The sequence below is a fragment of the Mustela lutreola genome, chromosome 4 (genome assembly GCF_030435805.1).
Source record: "Mustela lutreola isolate mMusLut2 chromosome 4, mMusLut2.pri, whole genome shotgun sequence".
Taxonomy (NCBI): domain Eukaryota; kingdom Metazoa; phylum Chordata; class Mammalia; order Carnivora; family Mustelidae; genus Mustela; species Mustela lutreola.
In genome coordinates this window covers 21985067-22005317 of record NC_081293.1, presented here as the reverse complement: position 1 = coordinate 22005317, position 20251 = coordinate 21985067, and the positions used below count along the sequence as shown (strand labels likewise).

The following is a 20251-nucleotide window of genomic DNA, read 5'->3' as shown; positions in this document are numbered from 1 at the left end:
ATTTGATTTATTTGCTTTGAATCTATGCTTTTTCTTTCAATCTCTCTCTCTCAGTCTGTCTGGCTGGCTGGCTGGCTAATTTTGTATCATTTTATTAGAATTGTCTGCATGAGACAATCCAGATAGTTTATATTTCATGAATTAGGAGAAAGAAAAAATATCCAGGCAGCCCACATGATTATGGTGTCTCAATGTTGACCAGTAATCTTCCCTATCAAAAAAGTCCAATAAAATGATCCTATACTGCTTTAATGTTCTGATATTTTAATTTCTAAAGGCTTATTTAAGAGAGAGAGTGGAGGGGGAGGCAGCAGGAGAGAGACAATCTCCAGCAGACTGCGTACCCACAGTGGCCAACACAGGCCTCAGTCTTCAAGACCCTGAGATCATGACCTGAGCTGAAATCAAGAGTCAGATGCTTAACCAAAGAAGCCACCCAGGTTCCCCTAGTGTTCTGATATTTTAAAATACATTTATCAAAGCACCTCCTGTGTGCCCAATACTGGTATATAAAAATGAATGGTATGGAGCTCTGTCCATTGATTAGAATACACGCCAGTGTTTGGAGAAAGGCATAAAGAGAGTAGCTTGGCACATAAGATCTCTTCTCATAAAATTCAGTTGTCTCTTCTTGTTGGGAAGCCTTGGAGAAACTCTGACCAATGAAGTGATATCCAAGCAAAGACCTAAAAAATAAAGTAGATTTAACTGGGCAGAACCGTGGCTGATTAAGTTTCTAAGCAAAGGAAATAGGGAGAGCAAAGGGACAGAAACAGAGAACAAAAGGTTCATACTGGACTGAGAATTTAGAGTGGCTAGGAGTATGTACGCTTCTTAGGCAAGAGATCCAGGGTCACCAACCACCCTCAAGTCTGCAAACAGATAACAACTTAAGTATCTTCATTCTCATGCCCCACTGCTCACATGCTCTCCAAGCTCCCAGATCAGGGGACAGCAAACCTTTATCAGAAAGCAGAAGAGGATAAATATTTTAGACTTTCTAGGCTATATGATCTCTGTCACCATTACTCAACTTTGTCATTTTATTTTCAACTTTGTCATTTTTGCACAAAAGCAGCCATACACAATATGTAAATAAATGAGGGTTGGGTTCCAATAAAATACATCAAATCATTTTCAGGTGTCACAACTTCTTCTTTTAATTTTTCTCACCCATTTAAAAATATAAAAACTATTCTTATCTTGTGGGCCATGCACACCCAAGACTTGGGTCAGATATGGTTCATGGATCATAGTTTGCTAACCCTGACTTAAATAAATTACTTCAAATCCCACATGTAAAAGAAAGATAAATGAATCCTTCTCCCTCCAATGGTAATGTAAGTGCTGCTCCTTATGAATATTTCCAAGACCTACATTTATTTATTTGTTTATCTTCCAAGATTTTATTTAAATTCAAGTCAGTTAACATATAGTGTAGTATGGGTTTCAGGAGTAACATCTAGTGATTCCTCACTTACATGTAACACCCAATGCTCCTTGCAAGTGCCACCTTCCCTCCAGCAACCCCCAGCTTGCTCTCTACAGTTTTAAGAGCCTCTTATGGTTTTCCTCCCTCTCTGTATTTATTTTTTTTATTTTTAATTTTATTTTATTCTCCCTTTCCTTCCCTTATGCTCATCTGTTTTGTGTCTTAAATTCCACATGTGAGTGAAATCACATGGTATCATTCTCTGGCTGACTTGCTTCACTTAGCATAACACCGTGTAGTTCCAGCCTCACCATTGTAAATAACAAGATTTCATTCTTGTTATTTCATTCTTTTGCTGAGTAATATCCCATTCTCTCTATATATATACCTATATATATATATATATATATATATAGAGAGAGAGAGAGAGAGAGAGAGATTGGTTGATTTAAGGATTTAGCAGCAAAGAGAGAGAAAGCAAATGTTCATCTTCCACACATTGGACATGCCATGAAAGGTATCTCCTAGAAGCAGGGTGGCTGTTCTTCCTCTCCAGTCCTTTTCTTCCTCAGGACAGTCCTTTCCTTCCCTAACAGTTCGCCAGTGTCTCAATCAGCATTCAGTAAGCAGTTAAGACTTGCTCAGAGCTACTGATTTAGAGTGTTTGAAAACAAAGTCCAGATCTGGGGGACATCTGAGATACTGCATTTTCTGAATTCTCATTTTGTTCTCAGGATGTGTTACTCTGATTTGGTACCTATGATACAGGGATGCACATCTTCATTGGGAAAGTTCTCTGGCAGTTTGTCAGGACTCCAATTTGCATAGCTACTTGCATAATATTAAATTTTCTATCTCTAAAAATATATATGTATATGTGTACACACACACACACACACACACACACACACAAGCACACACACACACACATCCCACATCCTTTTTAACCACTCATCAGTCAATGGACATTTGGGCTCTTTTCATAATTTGGCTAGCATTGATAGTGCTGCTATAAATATTGGGGTGCATGTGCCCCTTCAAATCACTCCTTTTGTATCCTTTGGGTAAGTACCTAGTAGTGCAATAAGGTCCTAAGGTAGTACTATTTTTAACTTTCTGAGGAAGCTCCTTCCTGTCTTCCACAGTGGCTGCACCAGTTTGCATTCCCAACAACAGCATAAGAGGGAGTTCTTTCTCTGCGTCTTCACCGATATCTGTTTTAATTTTAGCCATTCCGACAGGCATGAGGTGGTATCTTATTATGGTTTGATTCGTCGTTCCCTGATGATGAGTGATATCGAGCATTTTTTCATGTGTCTGTCTGTGAGCCATTTGTATGACTTCTTTAGAGAAATGCCTGTTTGTGACAAGATCTACATTTAGGCTGAGCAAGAGGCACTTGGGTACTTCCATAGCTCATGAGTTTTAAAGGCAAATACAAGTTTTTCCTTCTCCTTTCCCTAAGATTTTAATCTAACTGCAGTGAGTATCAAGGAGAGTCTCATAGGAAATGAGGCTTCAGTGACTGGTAGAAAACTGGTCCAGTCCATTCAAGCTGCTGTCACAAAATACCATGGAACGGGTGGCTTATGAACAGCAGACATTTCTTTCTTACAGTTCTGGAGTCCAGTGAGTTTAAGATCAAGACAATATAAAATCCAGTGTCTGGTAAAATCTACTTCTTGGTTCCATAGAGGACATCTTCTTATTCTGTCCTCACATGGTGGCAAGGGCAAGGGAGTTTCTTTTTCTTTCTTTTTTTTTTTTTTTTAAGATTTTATTTATTCGACAGAGAGAGAGATCACAAGTAGGCAGAGAGGCAGGCAGAGAGAGAAGGGGAAGCAGGCTCCCCGCTGAGCAGGGAGCTCGACACGGGTCTTGATCCCAGGACCCTGGGATCATGACCTGAGCCAAAGGCAGAGGCTTTAACCCACTGAACCACCCAGGTGCCCCATCAAGGGAGTTTCTTAGGTCACTTTTATAAAGGCACTAATCCCATTCATGAGGGTTCCATCCTCATGACTGAATCACCTCCCAAAGGCGCTATCTGATAACACCACCATTTGGGGGGTTAGGCTTCTACACATGCATGGGGTCATCTTACTCTTCAGGGAGAGTCATTTGTACATCTCAAGTCATATTTATGATCAGCTGCAAAGCACATTCTCATTTCTGCCTGAAAATGGTGAAATCCCTGAGTCATTGTATTGACTACAGTAGCACAAAAAGTTGGGCAAAAATTCCTTAGTCATGATACCCCAAAGCCAGCTCTGAACCTTGTAACATCATCTTGAACCACAGTCTGATTTAGAGTCCCGTGCATAGAAAAGGTAGAATTCAAAGACCACGGAAATGTCCCTTCGGCCACTCAATGGCTGGTGAGCCAGTGTTGAGAGCACATGCTCCCTCTTGCCCAGGCTATGGCCTTTCCTCATCTGTTACCCCCTTTCCCTTTTTCCTTCTTTGTGTATAAGAAGGAAGAAAAGGGGCCAACCAATTAAAGGTGAAATCTATTCTTTGAGATTTTCCTATATATTTATATATGTTCTGCTTCCTACTTACAAGACACACTAGTTCAGTATTCATAACACTGGCATACAATACTCTGTGACATACTCTCACTGCCTTGAACCATTCTGCAATCCTCAAAGGTGATCACCCGGCCCATCCTGTACCCAGTTCCCCACGCTGATTTGGAAGCACATCCAAGAAAACGGCAGAAACCCCCACCTTTAACTCTTTAAAAGCAGACACATAACTGAGGGGAAAAACCCATCTTTGCTGAATCAAATTCTCCTGTGAATAGAGACGATAGCAATAAGATGTGTGTGTGTGCAACTGTGCACATGCTTGCACAAGCATAAATGAGAATGCAAAGATTCAGGGAAAACCTTTGCCCCTTTGGGAAAATCAGGTTCTTTTGGACAGTGTGAAGTCAAGAACTTAATAGGACTTTTTAAACTAGGGAGTCCAATCTGATATTTAAACATACCGTAAGCCTCGGTTCCAAATATCTTGGGCAATGAGATGATAGAGAATACCACCCCTGGCCACAGCCTGTTGACTATGCTAGCAACCTAAAATGAATCTGAGGCCTACGATTGGGGGAGTTTAAAATAGCCAGGAGTGGCCTTTCCTCCTGTCCGGTCCTATTCTGTCTGTGAAACTCCTCGTCTTGTATAAAGACCAGCTTAAATGTCACCTCCCTTTAAAGCCTTGCCTCCCACTCTCAGGAAAAAATTAGTTGTTCCCGCTCATCTTTGCTCCCATAGCACTTTACACAAAACTCTATTACAGCTATTATGCACTTATCATACTAAATTGCAATTTATCTGTTTATGTGTCTGTCTGTTTCCACCAGAATACGCACCCTCAAGGGTAAAGGTCGGGTCGTGTTCATCTTTGTATTCTCAGCACTCAGCACAGTGCTGACACAACAGCCACTTAAAACATGTTTTAGTATTTTTATTATTAAAGAAATGCATGCCCATGTTAAAAATTCAAAACAGCACAGGCTGGTATAAAAGGAAAGGTTAAAAGTCGCCTTTCCACCATCCAGACCACCGGTTCCATTTCCCACAGGAAATCACGCTTAAGATGTGCTTAAAAATGTATCATCACTACATGCACCCCTTCTACCCCACACCCAGCTAACCAACAGGCATGGCTCTCAAAGCTGTCACACAGGTAAGATTGGCCGCCTCTACTGACAACACAGCAGGGCTGGGTGTGAGCCCCTCGCCCACAGGGCAACAGCCAGGGAAGTGCTTGCTGTTGCTACAGGACAAGGTGCCATCAGACTAGGACTCCTGTTCTACTTTGCCATCTTGGAGTTTAGAGCGAGTTCTCTCCACTCACTAACACATTTCCTCTCTATTTCATCTCTTGCTCTTTTTCTCTGATCTACTCTAGAGCTTCCATGCTTCTGCTGTGATTCTGTCTTTTTTGTCTCCCCATCAGCCTCTCTCTGTCTCTGGTCTATCTCTTGCCTCATCTTCTCTTTATCCTCCTCTCTCTTGGTCTACCTCTGCTGTCTCTGTCTTGCTCTCCGTCTCTCCTTGCCTCTGCCAGGATCTCATACTGTCTCTCTCTCCCCCTCTTCTTTCTTGCTCACCAGCTCTCTGCTTCTACCGTCTCTCTGGCTCATTCCTATGTTTCTCTCTCTCTCTCTCTCTCTCTTTGTTCTGGAGATGTTCTTCCACTCAGCTCTCACAGTCAGGGACCACCCTTACAGCAATATCTAACATTCTACTTCTGAGAGTAGAGATGTAAGTGTTGGACATCAGTGCTTAAGCCGCTGTGAGCATATGGAGATGAAGAGGGACTGACACATCTGTCACGTACGCACTCATACGTACATATATGATTTAGAGATGGAGACAGACCTCAAGACAGAGACTAAGATGTAAAATGAAATACATGCTCTTTTATTGGAGACTGGAGGCTACTAGAATTTCTGGAAAGGGTTATCAATCAGGTCGGTGAAATTACCTCCAGATCTCTGTCTCTCTGGAATCAGCAACGGGAACGGTAAACAAAAGACCTGGTAGCCCCTGCTGCTGCTCACTGTCACCAGAAGAGAGAAACAGAGTGATCTTGCTGCTTTACAAAAACCCGGGGCTCTAGCTCTCTCCCAGAAACAGTGATTAGAAGCAAATCAGGCAACCTGAACATGGGCTCTTTGTTTAGTTCAGTTGCCTAGAATTCGGTTCTAATGAGGCCAAGTTCAAAATCTTGCCTGCTCTCTCTTGTTTTGTCTTCTTTCATTTTTCAAATAACTTTTAAAAATAACTCAAGCAATGCATGTTTATTGAGAAAAAACAACAGGGAAACTATGGACAAGTGGAAAACATCACCTACAAACCCAACATGCATTATAATCACAGGTGAACGTTTCAAATCCTACCATTCCTTCTTCTTCTTCTTTTTTTAAATGAAAGGGGTATTTTATAGTATTTAATAAAATTTTTAAAAATATTGAGTCCCTTCCATGTCCAGGTATATTTCTAGGGGGTTGAGATATTGATGGAACACAGACCAAAACCCACTGACTGGGGCACCTGGGTGGCTCAGTGGGTTAAAGCCTCTGCCTTCGGCTCAGGTCATGATCTCAGGGTCCTGGGATCGAGCCCCACATCAGCCTCTCTGCTCAGCAGGCAGCCTGCTTCCTCCTCTCTCTCTGCCTGCCTCTCTGCCTACTTGTGATCTCTGTCTGTCAAATAAATAAATAAAACCTTAAAAAAAAAAAAAAACACCTGCTGACTTCATGTGGTTTATATTTGTACTATTTTTTAATCTATTTTTTCTCTTTCTAGTATTTTGTGTGGGGGGGGTCCCAATTCAATGTATATTTTACATAAGCAATCTTTTAGTGATCATGGGATAAGATCATGGGTTGTTTGTTCTAAGTGAAAAGCCATTTTCCCCATGGAAAGAGCAAATAAAACACTGTAGTTGCTAAGGGTTGGTGGCCTCAAAATGTGCCACTTTGGAGTGTAGATTATTTCAAGCTGAAAATAATCAAAGCCCAAAAGATTTGGGAGGAATTTTTGACCTTCCCCCAACTGCTAAAAAGAACTTAGATGGAGGACCTGCTCAGGAAGGGTGCTATCGCCATAGACAACTACAATATAACATGAACTAGGTGTGGGAGACAGGGAGGAACGTAGTGAAGTCTTTATCAAAATTCCTCTCTGTGTCCCATTGTTTCTGTAGGGTCCAGAAAACATTTTGCTTCCCAAACGTTTGTTCTTTTTCATCTTCCCCAAAATTGTCCTCTTTCCCTTTCAAGTCTCAGACCTATACCTTTTCTCCTTACTTGAGAATGACATACATACCCATTTTGCTTTACTATCTTTGGAATGTCATGCTTATGTGGATTCCCTACACACAAGAATTAAATTTTTTTTCTGTTACTCTGTCTCCTGTCAATTTAATCTTTTAAGCAGCTAGATGAACTTTTTTGTTTTAAAGATTTTATTTATTTATTAGAGAGAAAGAGAGTGTGCACAAAAGCAGGGGGAGGTTCAGAGGGAGAAGGAGAAGTAGACTCCCTACTGAACCAAAGGACTGGACTCCATTCCAGGACCCCAGATCATGACCTGAGCCAAAGGCAGACACTTAACAAACTGAGCCACATAGGTGCTTTCCCAGCTAGAAGAACTTTGAAGGATAGAGAAAAATGTTCCCACCTTCAAAATAGCAAATATGTAATAAGCAAGTTGTGAGATGGTGATTTATAATAAGAAATGTATATTTTATTTTCATTTCATCTCTGGCACCAAGCTCCCAAGCCCTTGGAATTTCCTAAGTGATGAGAAACATAAAGTTGTGGTTTGCTATGTTAATGAGAAGACTATGGGACCATACCTAAAGATGGGGGCTGGTTGCAACCCTGATTGGAGGGTTGGAAAATTCCAGTCCAACTCCTTAATCTCTGGGGAGGGAAGAGGGGCTGAAGGTTGAACTGATGGCCAATTGCCAATGATTTAATCAATCATGCCTATGTAATAAAGTCTCCATAAAACCCAAAAGGACAGGGTTCCAAAAGATCCTAGGTTGGTAAACATGTGAAGATTCAGGGACAGCATGCTCTGAGAGAGTAACATGTCCTTTCCCCATACCTTGCTCAAGGTATCATCTTGCTCATCTCTCCTATCTGGCTATTCCTGAGTTATATCCTTTTGTAAGAAACTGGCAATTTAATAAGTAAAACATTTCTCTTAAGTTCTGTAAACTGCTCTAGCGAATTACTCAAAGCCAAGGAAAGAGTCATTGGAACTTCTAAGCTATAGCTGCTTGGTCCAAAGCACAGGAGATCCTCTGGCATCTGAATTTGGGAGATGAGGGATGGAAGTCCTGTGGGACTGAGTCCTCAGCTGGTGAAATCTGATGCCATCTCTGGGTAGATCGTGCCAAAACCGAGTTGAATTATAGACATGCAGAGGCTGTCAGAGAATTGCTTATTGGTATGGACCGCCCCCCCCCCCGCCCACATCCCAATACACACACACACACAGTGGAAATTAGGTCCAGAGCCCTATTACAACCATCATGTGCAAATGGCTGGAGACACTGAGGGGGATGACAGAAAGAGTAAGACAGAGTCCTGGCCTCATGATAAGAAAATGGAACTGGAATGGAAGAATGTAAATGCAGAAACAGAAGCAATATCAAAAGCAACATATTAAAAACACCATTTAGTAGGTCATACTTGAGCATTAAATATTCTAGTATTAACAGGAACAAAATAATGGTGATCGTGGTGATGATGATGATAACAGTTAACCTTTAGTGATTGCTGGCTACGTGCCACATACCACTTCCAACGTTTTTATATCTACTGTCTCCTTTAACCATTAAGAAATCCTGTACAAAGTATACTGTCATTATTGCCATTTTGCAGCTGAGAAAACTAAGGCACAGAGCCACAAAGCTAATTGTGCAAGTTCACATATCTAGTAGATAGGGGAGCAAGAATTCAACCCCATCGCAAAAGACTGTGTGCTAGTTAAAATAGTGTAGGCTTTCAGTCACCGAAGACATGGTTTACTCATGGTCATATGGACATTCAGGAAAGAAACTGCCTAGAATATATTCAATGATAAAAGTATCACCAGGAAAGTGTCATCTTCTTCTGACTGGGGAGCTGTGCTCTCCCCTGTAACTGCCTCTCATTCTCCTATACTATGTCATCCCAGGTCTTCATCCCTGTGGTCATGGTTTCCATGGAGAAGCTGATAAAAGCTGTGGGCTTTAGTTTGCTATGGGGAAAAGTGAAGCCTACTGATACTTATACACTGTGATAATGCAAGGGGTTCATGGACCAAAATTCACAAATGAATTTTAGGGAAATGACTTTCGATCTTTATAGAGAGTTCCAAGGGAATTTGCAAAATAAAGTTTCCTAGTCCCCATCAACAGATTTAAAAGTAGGCCCCGTGAGGACAAACTTTGAGAAGTGCTGTCCGAGGTGCCCATGGCTACCCGATTTAGGATTCTCCCATTAACTCAGCAAAATGTAAGTCAGGTAAATAGGTTACAGATGGGTTTCCTTCTTTCTTTTTCTTTCTTTTTTGTTTTTGTTTTAAGATTTTATTTATTTATTTGATTGAGAAAGAGACAGTGAAAGAGGGAACACAAGCAGAGGGAGAAACAGGCCTCCCACTGAGCAGGGAGCCCATGCAGGGCTCCATCCCAAGACCCTGGGATCATGACCTGAGCCAAAGGCAGATGCTTAATGACGGAGCCATCCAGATGCCCCTATATAGAGGTTTCTAATCAGGAGACAACCATGCCTAAAAAGCCTTTTTTACCCCTTTAATGGTTCTTTATCAAGAGTATATTTTGGGGGGCACCTGGGAGGCTCAGTTGATTAAGTGTCTGCCTTCAGCTCAGGTATGATTTCAGGGTCCTAGAACTGAGCCCCCAGTCGGGTGCCCTGCTCAGTGGGGAGTCTGCTTTTCCTCTCTATCTGCTCCTCCCCTCCACTTGTGCACACGGGCTCTCTCTCTCTCTAATATGTTTTTAAGAGTGTATTTTGGGAAGTGTTAAGGGGAAGATATTTTGCTTTTAACCCACCCAACTGTCCCCCAAAGAGGCTGAAGTAGAAGGATCTATGGCCCACAGTTTTGTGTCCCAATAGCCTCTGCTACTCTGGTTAGAGGAAGATGACTAGAAGCATCAATCCATTGGCTTCAGGGCACAACATGATTAGTTGGTGGTTGGATAACATCATTCTTGTTAGCAGTTTCTTTAGAAAGCATACAAGTTGCCCACACTGCCACTCTTGGTTCATTAGCCAGCAGGGAGAAACCAAATAGCACATCCCACACATCCTCCCAGAATAACAAGGAGACACATATTAATAACCCCAGGAGAGCCACTCATGGGGACGGATGGCCCTTAGGGCTTTGATCAAGTTCCACCACAAAGCAGCTTATTACCAAGTAAAATGTATCAGGCTAGTGCCCTGAGATTGGGATAGGACAGAGAAAACCCTGAGGGGAGGTGCCCGTGCTAGGAGTTCCCCTAGGACCTCTCTGCACTGACTTGTGAGGGACTCACTAAAGAAACCCAGAGCTGACCCCTTACCAAAGGTCAATGTGATCAAAGAGAAAAAGCTTTGGAGCCAGAAAGGGCAAAAATCAAATTCCAGCTGTGCCACCCTCTGGCTGGGTGACCTTGGGTAAGTTCCTTGAGCCATGACTTCCACAACTTGGGAATGAGGATAATAATACCTCATTTGCATTATGACGGTGGTAGGATGGAGTGAAATAATGTGAGGCTCTAGAATATACTTCCAGGGAAGCTGCTCACTAAACTGGTGGTTATTTATATTATTGTGAAGAGGGGCTTCTATTATAATCAATATACCTTATCTGGCTGTAGAGAGCTCTCACGGTGTGTAGCAAATTCGCCTTTGCTCATATCCCCATCCCCACCTCCAAAGTCAGAAGGAGTAGAAAAGGCACTAGTTGGTAAGTCAATTACAATCTATGAGCGAATAAAATCCATGAGTTTCAAAAGGCACCCTTCAGTCTGACTACTGCTGCTCCCAAATGTTGACACGCTAGGTTCCCTTGACTAAGACCATACTTAATATTATTTTAAACGACATTTCCTCTGAGCCAGACAATTAGGAGGGAAAGAGGTGACAATTTCCCCCTGCTCCCAAGCCCCTGTTGCAACTAGCTCAGTCATAAGTTACTTGACCTCTGAAGTCCATTAGCCATGGAAGATGGTCTTTTGCCAGAGACCTAGCTTGCAGAAAGTCCCATCATCTCTTTTAAAGGTTCCCTTTGAAAGGTTTAAATAATGCCAAGATCATGACTTTTGATAAGGCCACTTGCTCTGAAGGCCAGCATCAGTAACTTGAGTAGCTGAGCCTAGAACTCAGGAGTTCTGCGGCCAATTTCCACACTTCTTCCCACATCGGCAAGCATCATGGACACACATGCACAGGCTTCAGGCAAACTGAGAGACTAGGATGCAGCTGTTCTAACTCTTGCCTGTGGAAAGCCAGCAGTGGGCCAAACCAATCAGTCATAGAGTGTGACTAAGCATTGTTGACCCTCTTCTTCCACTAAGTGACCTGCTTAGCAGCAATGCCTTGATTTCCCTACCTGAGAAATGTAGATGATATTTGCCTTTCTTACCTCATAGGTCTCTGTTGAAAAGAAAGAAAGAAAGAAAGAAAAAAAAAAAAAAAAACCTGAGGTAGGGGAAATAATATTCCAATCTTGAAAGCTAAAGCATTTTGCAAAGGAAATGGCTATAACTGATCTAAAGTGCTGTAACAACATTCAGGAGGGCCACAGAAACAGACACAGTATCTTTTATACACGTGGAAAGTTTCATGTGGGATTTCCTACAGAACACGCATGTCCTTTTTCTCTCTACTTACCTTTCAGAAGAGGTTCTGTTCTTTCCTTATAAACCTTGCACAGTAAGATTCCACCTTCGTTTCTTGCCAACCACTTGACGATTCCATTCATCCCCCCTTGAGCAGAGCACACCCCCTTCCCAAGTAACCATTCCAATGCCATAGCACCAGGCCCCCGTCACGCTGACCACGCCTACTCCCTGCCATCCCCACTGGCCATGACAGCAACGCCATTTTGGCTAGTTTCCTTCCTACGACACACAGATGCATTCTCCACCCTTTTGAGCCAGACATATAGAATGGTAATTGAGACATACACAAAGACAGGACAAATATTTTACATACGTTTAGCGATTTAACACCAGCTGGCCAGGGGCCAAATTAATTTACCTTCTGGGCAGCCTAGCCCTTGATATTTCTGACCAAGGACTTAAAAGAAAGCCCTTTGGAGAAAACTCTGTGTGTCAAATGTCTAGGTTTAAAAAAAAAAAAAAAAAAAAAAAAAAAGAAAAAGAAACAATGATGTCTCCAGCTGAGACTTAATGTGCAAATAAAGGCAATAAACACAGTCACATCTCTAAGTGACCACACTGGTCTTATTTTCTTTCTGGGCTTAGAATATACCCCAAACTGCTAGAAGATGAATGTGTGTATTTTTGCTTAAGGAGTATTTTTTAAATGGCTTCTAAGATATAAACTTCAGTTAAACGTAATTTAAATTTAATGGAGGCTGATTTCTTGGAATACACAGTAATTTATACATCTCTACCCTTGATCTTCAGTCACACTACCCATTTCAGCTCAAAATATCCTTGTAATAATCTCCGTCTCTAGATCCAAATATTCTCTCCATTTCAAGGTTCACTTAAAGCACCTGCTGTGCAATGAAGTCTGAAGACCACCCCAGTTTGCAGAGGTCTGGTCCTCTTCTGAACCTCTACAGCACACTAGGCTCCCAGAGGACACTTAGTCTCTCTGCTGTCTCTTCCTCTTCAGAGGATTCTTGGAGCACAAGACAGAAAGCACTTTGAGGGCGCGTATTATTTCTTTTCACCTTTGTGCATCCTTCCACATATATCTCTATTATCAGTGTCTAACAAATATTAAGACTCAATACATATTTGTAGAATTAAAAGAAAATTATGATAATTTGTGTAAGCTTCTTAGCATGATGCTGCCACCTGACAATCTCTCCTGGAAGATGAGCAATTATTCTTCTAAATTACTAAATAATTATTCAACAAATCTGTCCATCAGCTTTTGTACTTTAGTCTAAGAGTTTTGAGGGTCCTCCATAAAAGGATGTGGAGAGAGTTCCCAGAGTCAACATTCATGTCGTTTCCCTCTAGAAAACCCCATTAAATATCTTAAGAGCAGCTAACTTCCCAATTTCATAGGAAGCATTTTTTTTTTATCCAAAGATACAAAATTCCTTTACATGAAGATGTGATACAATAAACTTAATAAATTAGGTTTTGCTGCAAACCCTTGTTGAAATGAATGCTTGCTTGGATCTCAAATGTTTTGATGTCCTATAAATAGAATATGCACATGAATCATGGGAAGAGGAGGGATCATGTGAGATGAAAGGCTTGCTCCTTGTAGGTCACGGGTATAGATCATTGCGTCATCTGTGCATTCCCAACACTCCCAGTGTACTTCACTTAAATGCAGTAGGTGCATAACACCTCCACACTGAACAAACTATCGAGCTCATTTTAACCCCTATTTCTGTGGTGTTCTAGTCTATTTGCATCATTTATGAAATAGAGGCCACATAATTTTAACAGGACATGTGATGACTGTATATTTAACTGTTGTACACAGTCCGAACTATAACCCGGGACTCTTATCTGCCAGTAGAGAATGATTTCTGCAACTAAAAGAACAAGTAGCATTTATTAAGCACTTATTGTATACCAACCACTCCACATACATGATGTCAAATCTTCAGGAAGAGCCTGTAAATGATACAGTATCCCCATATTTTAGTCCAGGAAGGTGGAACTCAAAGAATTTAAGTGTCTTGTTCAAGGCAGAGTGTGGTAAGCAGGAGAGTTAACATTCAACTCAAATTTGTCTGCTTCCGTGTCACACCACATTAACATTCGTGAATAGCAGAAAGCACTGATCAGAGAAGGAACTATGTGGGCTTGTTAGAGAAAGCTAAAATCGTTCATCATTTCACTTTAATAAAAAGGTCAGGAATATGTTTAAATGTACAGTCAAAGCAAGTGTTTACGTGCAGCCTCTCTCTAAAATCCGGTTTGTCGGTCACTTAGAAAAGGAAGCAAAGGAATCTGTTCCTGAAGAACACCAGATCTGAGAGCTGAATGATGGCAGGTTACCTCGTGCTCAATGAATCACCAGGTGCAGATTCCACGTCTCACTAAAGATGAAGAAGTAGGCGGATAAGAGAACAACCAAATCACTACTTAAGGTAAAGAGTGCAACGTGACAGGCACATGTTAAAGCCCTTGCTTCTCTACAAGGAGATGGAGTTCCCAGTAAGACTGTGTCCTCCTCCAGCGTCATCAGATATGAACCCCAAGAGAGGACTACTTAAAATACTGACTACAAGAGGTCTGAGTTCTTTTGTTCTACCTGAAAGTCTTTAAGATCAGTCATTCTGGGAGCTTGGGGTCTCCATGCCTATATGCCACTGACCTTTGGTACCATCTCAGTACGGCGGTTAGCTTCCAGAGCCTCAGGTTTCTTCTCTATGTAAAGAGGAGAAGGATATCTACGGATACATTTTTTGGAAAATTAAGTGAGATGCTGGTACATAAGGCATGTACGCAAAACCTGACCCAGGCTGGGACTCAGTTTATTCACGAAGACTGGATGGTAAATGTCAGGTCCCAGAACAGCGAAAGGCAAAGAGGCACATGGAAATCAACCAGATCATCGTGGTCCATGCAGATGTAGCATTAGAGTATCACAATGGCCACATAGTAAAAGCCTCTGTTAACAAACCTTCTGACACTATTTTCAGTGAGAAAGGGACAAGGCAGTGAACTGAAATACTCAAATGGACTCCAGCATAAAAATATGAAAAAATAGATACTAACATTTGCCACTCACCTGTTACCTAACAAGGGTTTTATAAGGGTTAATAAGTGTAGCACTTTGCAGTTTCTTGGAAATAAAGAATAAACACATGCCCCATCACACATGCATATATAGACAAATATGTATTTTAACAAACTAAGGATTACTGGATAAATTTAGATCAGGGCACAGCATGCCTAGCATGAGTAGGGTAGGAACAATATGTTCTTGCTTACGACACCAAGCTTATGACAAATGATTCATACCCAGCACCTTTCATGCCAAAAGATCTCCCCAGGTGTTCCACCAACTCTAGCAACACTTTCCATCAAGCTAGACTGCGGTACAGAGGAATCACATCACTCCCACAGATGAGGCATGTCTTTACACAACTGCACAAGTCCAACAGCGGAGGGGGCAGGAAGAAGAAGGAAAGGAGGCGAGAGAGAAACCTTCAGAATTCCTCACAAGTTTGACAGGCAGCCTATAATTACCACACGTTTACACCTTTAATGCAGGTGTTATTATAATCAGAAACCCTACCGCACAAGGCTTTACCTAAAGGTGAGACAGGTTCGAGAGGATGTGTATTGCCTGTGGCCCTGAGTGGGTCAGGGGGCAGATTTACAGGGGGACTGGCATCTACATGTGAAGAAAATGAGAGCCCCCTGCTCTCAGGCTTTAATTGGTGGATTTCTCGCTCTGGGGAGACGTGAAGTGCTGTAAGTTGAGAGTTCCAGACAGGTGTACTACACTTGGCAATCACAACATGCTTACGTGGAACCTGGCACGTCATGAACTGGCACGGCCCCTACTTTGGGGATGAGGAAATTCACACTCAATTTGCCAAGATCAAGCCACAGATAAAGAGAACTAGAACTCAAGTCTCCACACTGCTTTTCCCAACAGAGTTGCCCAGAAAAGTTTGTTCTGCCTTCTTTCCCTTAAAAACAATTGTTAAACTTTGTCTCTCCTATGAATCTGGGCCAGCTTTGTTTTGTGGAACCTGGATTAAAACCGTAGCTCTTCCTCTATGATCTGTATATATATGCTAAAAAACAAACAAGCCCACAATTTGTGTGTAAGTAGACAGGAATGCAGAGCAGGGGGGTTCCTTACAGAATTAAAAACTTCAAAGGATAGAAATCTCCCTAGCAATGTGATTTGAGTGTTCAAACCTTTCACATGTACTACCTTGATTATCTGCTACTTTAGTTCAGACATCCCTGCGTGTTGCCCATCCAAGCCCTGACCCTAATAAGCCAGACTATGCTTATGAACATCATCTTAAAAAAAAAAAAAAAAAAAAAAAAAAAAAAAAAAAACCGGCTGGCAGTGCTTGGCGCCATTTCTTAAATGGAGTTTAATATTTGCCAAAGATGTACTCTCCTTTTCCAGCTCTTTCCAAGATCTTTCAAGAGATGAACTAAAGTAAAGGTCTCATGGGTGAGTGATATTTTACGGCTCAAATTACATTAAAAGCCAGAAATATTTTGAGTCCAATATCCTTTACTTCTTGATACAACAAGATATAATATGTTTGATGTGTTTAAAATCTCCCCTTAAAGCCAGAAGCTTTGAGTTAATCACATAAAGCAGTGTGAAAGTTATTCATTCGGTTTAAGAAGATTCAAGTTCAAATTGGGGGATTAATTTTAGTGGCTATGACACGAAAGGTATGATAGTTACGGTGAGAAATGAGGGCAAGGGTCTCCAGAACTTGAATGGAAAGAATATCAGCTTCAATTATTTGATTAAACCATTCCTGATAACCGTAGAAAACCACAACCTCAGTCATGAGAGCCAAATTGTAGGGAAAACCTTACCGATGTCCTCAGGACAGAGACACCAATGCAAAATACTGTTTATCCTGGTTTGTCCTAATAGAATTTATGTCTATATAATCAAAGAACTCATAGTAACAGACTGTTATTTTACAACATTCACGACTTTCATTAAAAAGCTGACAATGAGCACAGCTCACTGAAGTGGCGCTTCCCTGGGAAGGTTTCTGGCAATGACATCACAACTGAAAACAATTTGAAAGATACCAGGCTGCATCGACTGTGCATATTAAAAATACTACGATCTCAATAACCCGATGGAAGCTAAAACTGATTTTTTCCCCCTTTTACCCATCCTTGGTTTTCACGTTCTTCTTGTCTGCTTAATGACAGCTCAGAGAACTTTCCACACTTTTAAGTCATCTTCACTTATTACCGTCAAAGCTGGATCTTTACTATTTCAGCTCAATGAAGTTTTTCCAGGTGCAGTTTAAGCTGGAAGAGCTACCCCAGATTCCAGACATGCAGGGTTTTCCAAAAATCTAAAATCGCCCCTGATGTGGCCAGAGCTCACAGTCTCTCACCCACTCTCCCCAGCGTGACCCTCCTGGAATCCAGCAATCCTTCTGGTCCCTTCATAAAAGAAGGGCTAAGTCTTTATTCTCTTCTCTAGAGGAGGTCAGGCAATGGGGAAGAACAGGGGGTTGTTGTCACTGCGATATATCTGATCTTCCTGGGACTGATCATGCCGGAGAACAACCACGCATTCACAGGCTGGAAAGCCCCAGCTCTCAAAACACACTGACTGGTGCTGTTAGAAGATGCTAGAGAGTTCCCGTCCTGAAACTTGCATCCACTTGGTCCTCAGAAACAGAGAATGCATTAAGGGCACCTTAGTGTGCATTGCATATCTCTTCCCTTCTGAGGAAGAGGGGGTTAGAAGCTTTGCAGAAAAATTAAAAGCTTCCACATAAAGTCTTCTTGATCTTACTTGTGCTCACCCATAAGTCTAGCAAGTAAAAGGAAAGTCACTTAAAGGAATGTCATCCTGCCTGGAAATTTAACCCATTCACCTCAACATTCAGAATCCTTAACCCCCTCTGCCTGTCTTCAGCTCTGTTCCTACACCAATGAGACCAGGAAACAGGGATTTGCCTACCCAGTGTGAAGCTTTTGGGGGGTTCTGAGAGGACTCTGACGGTGTCACGGGTCTCCAGTCTCCCCATAGGTGACATTAACTCCTAGGGGAGGTGGGCAGGGAAGACTTTAGTTTGCAGCTTCTCTCAAGTCCAGAAACCTCATTTCCCTCAATCCTCCATCAGAACACACGGCCTGTTTTAACCCTTTCCACCTTTCACCCCTTGCCCTCAGTCCCCCTTCTACTCACACTGCTGTTGTGGCCAGACCAGTGGACCATGGCTTGGTTGTGTGCGGAGTCGCCTGTCAGCGCGAACGTGGTGCTGGTCAGTCTCAGCTCCTCCATCCGGAAGCGAGTGGCTTTGTCCGGGTCCCGCTCCAAAGTCCCAGGCTCTGGCTGCCCTCCGTCCCTTAGCACCCCCCGGGGGCTTCGACTCGCGCCCTCTCCCCGTTCTGCCTTGCCGGGATCCGCTTCGCTCCGTCTCCGCCGGCCAGAGCGTGGGGCGACCGCCACGGACGCCCCGGTGCGGGGGGCCCGCTCCAGGGACAGCGCTCGGTCTCCGGGGGCCACTGCGAACAGGGGGCGCCCGAGGAGGGGCAGGGGCGTGGCAGCAGCTCTGCCTCGCGGCCCCTGGCGAAGGAAGCCCCCTGGGGTCGGAGCCCAGCGTCGGGCCGAGCCGGGGGGCAGCTGGGGGCAGCAGGAGCCGCCGCCGCAGGCGCCCGGGACGCAGAGGACCAAGAGCCCCGCGCCGGCGAGGAGCGCGCTCAGCCGGGCCGGGGAGCCGCCGGCGGCGCCAACTTTTCCCATCGCGGGATCGGAGAGCGGCGAGCGGAGAAGGGGCCGGAGCGGAGGCGGCGGCGCGGGGCTCTCCGCCGGCCGGCTGCGGGGGGCAGGCGCTCAGGACCCCAACTCCATCCAAGTTGGGCCGCGGCGGGGGCGGGCGGAGGCGGCGCGGGGCAGGTGGCGGCCGCTCGCCCAGGCTGGGCTGGTGCCGAGCGCGGCTTCGGACCGAGCGAGCCGCCGCCACGCGGGGGTGGAGCTGAACTGAAGTCACGGGCGGAGCGGGCGCTGGCGCGCTGGCGGGCGACGCGGGAGGGAGGGCGGGAGCTGCCGGGGCTCCGGGCGCCGCGTCCCGCTGCCGAGCTGCGCCGCGCGGGTGGCTGCGGGGACTGGATGCGTCGCCGACCCTCCCCTTGGGCTCGCGGGCGCTGCCGCCGCCCGCTCTGCGCCCCCGCGGCCGCGGTCTCCGCTCTCCGCGCGGCGCCCGCACGCCCCTCCCGTGGGGGCGGCCAGCCGGAGCTCGCCGAGCGCTCGCTGTGTTGGGGACTTCCTATTCCTGTTTTATTGTTTCTGCCAGTCTCTGCCGCCGTTTCTTCCCCCCCCCCCCCCAGCCCGCCCCCTCCCAGTCTCTTCCAGTTTAGACGATAAGGTTGGGTGGGCGCCTGGTCTTTCCCTCCCGGGTCTCCGCGAGTTGGCGTCTTGACCTTAGCTTAAGCGGAGCCTGCGTGCCCCAGCTTGGGGGAGATCCCAGGAAGGCAACAGCAGAGAATGATGTAATTAAATGTGTGTGTGTGTGTGTGTGTGTGTGTGAGAGAGAGAGAGAGAGAGAGAGAGAGAGAGAGAGAGAGAGAGAGAAGGAGAGAGAGAGAAGGAGAGAGAGAGAGAGATTTCGGGGATTTTTTTTCAATTAGAACGCTTGGATTCCTTTCCGGAGCTCCTAAAGCGCTCCCTGTATTTGAATTCAGTTTTTCTGCATTTTGCGGGCATGTATCTTGGCTTCCCTAAGAGACCACAAACTCACTGATGACAGGAATTGTGAGCAACTTGGAAGAAGTGGCCAGTTTATTTTGTTTTGCCATTTTTATCCTCTGCTTGACACAGGCGGTAAGAAATCCGTCAGTCCTTAATTGAATAAATACGTAGTGTGAGTCTGTTCTGTGTATGCAAATAGATGCAGGAAAAAAGGCATGGTGCTGTCTGTATCCTGCGTCCTTCGTGCCTAGCCCAGAGCTACTAGCGCAACCTGAAGATTCTAATCAGCAAACTTCAAGTGGGTGCGGAATGCTCTGCCACGAGTTTGCTGTGGGGCCCTGACAAAGTGGCAATCTCTGCTTCCCACACTTTAAAATTAAGCGGTTGCATTAGATGACCTTTAAAATTCCTTCCACTTCTAAAATTCTATAATTGTGTGATTATAATGTCTGCCCAGCCCAGCTCCCCTGCTACTGTTCAAAAGTTCAGATGAAGATTTATAGTAGGTGAACAGGCTTTGAAAATTACAAAGAATTTCTCAAAATCCAAGCCTTTTTCAAATAGAAGGTTTGCTTCTAAGGGTTGAAATACCTTCAGATTTTTTTTTTTTGTAGTCTTCATGTGCCTAATAACACTTCCTTATCACATGGTAGCTATTAAATTATTCAATGCATATTTACTGATTAAACAAATGAATGCCACACAAAATA

The 20251-nt window shown here is 43.9% G+C and overlaps 1 protein-coding gene across 5 annotated transcripts in view; it reads right to left on the bottom strand.

Moving 5' to 3' along the window:
- SORCS1 (sortilin related VPS10 domain containing receptor 1) overlaps positions 1–18718 on the bottom strand; it is a 512629-nt gene extending 493911 nt beyond the window's left edge. For all 5 annotated transcript variants that reach the window (XM_059173260.1, XM_059173256.1, XM_059173258.1 and 2 more), the window contains exon 1: positions 18039–18718. In XM_059173260.1, coding sequence (XP_059029243.1) covers positions 18039–18596 — 558 coding nt within the window. In that variant the 5' untranslated portion in view covers positions 18597–18718. The remainder of the gene's footprint in view (positions 1–18038) is intronic.
- Positions 18719–20251: the final 1533 nt, after the last annotated feature.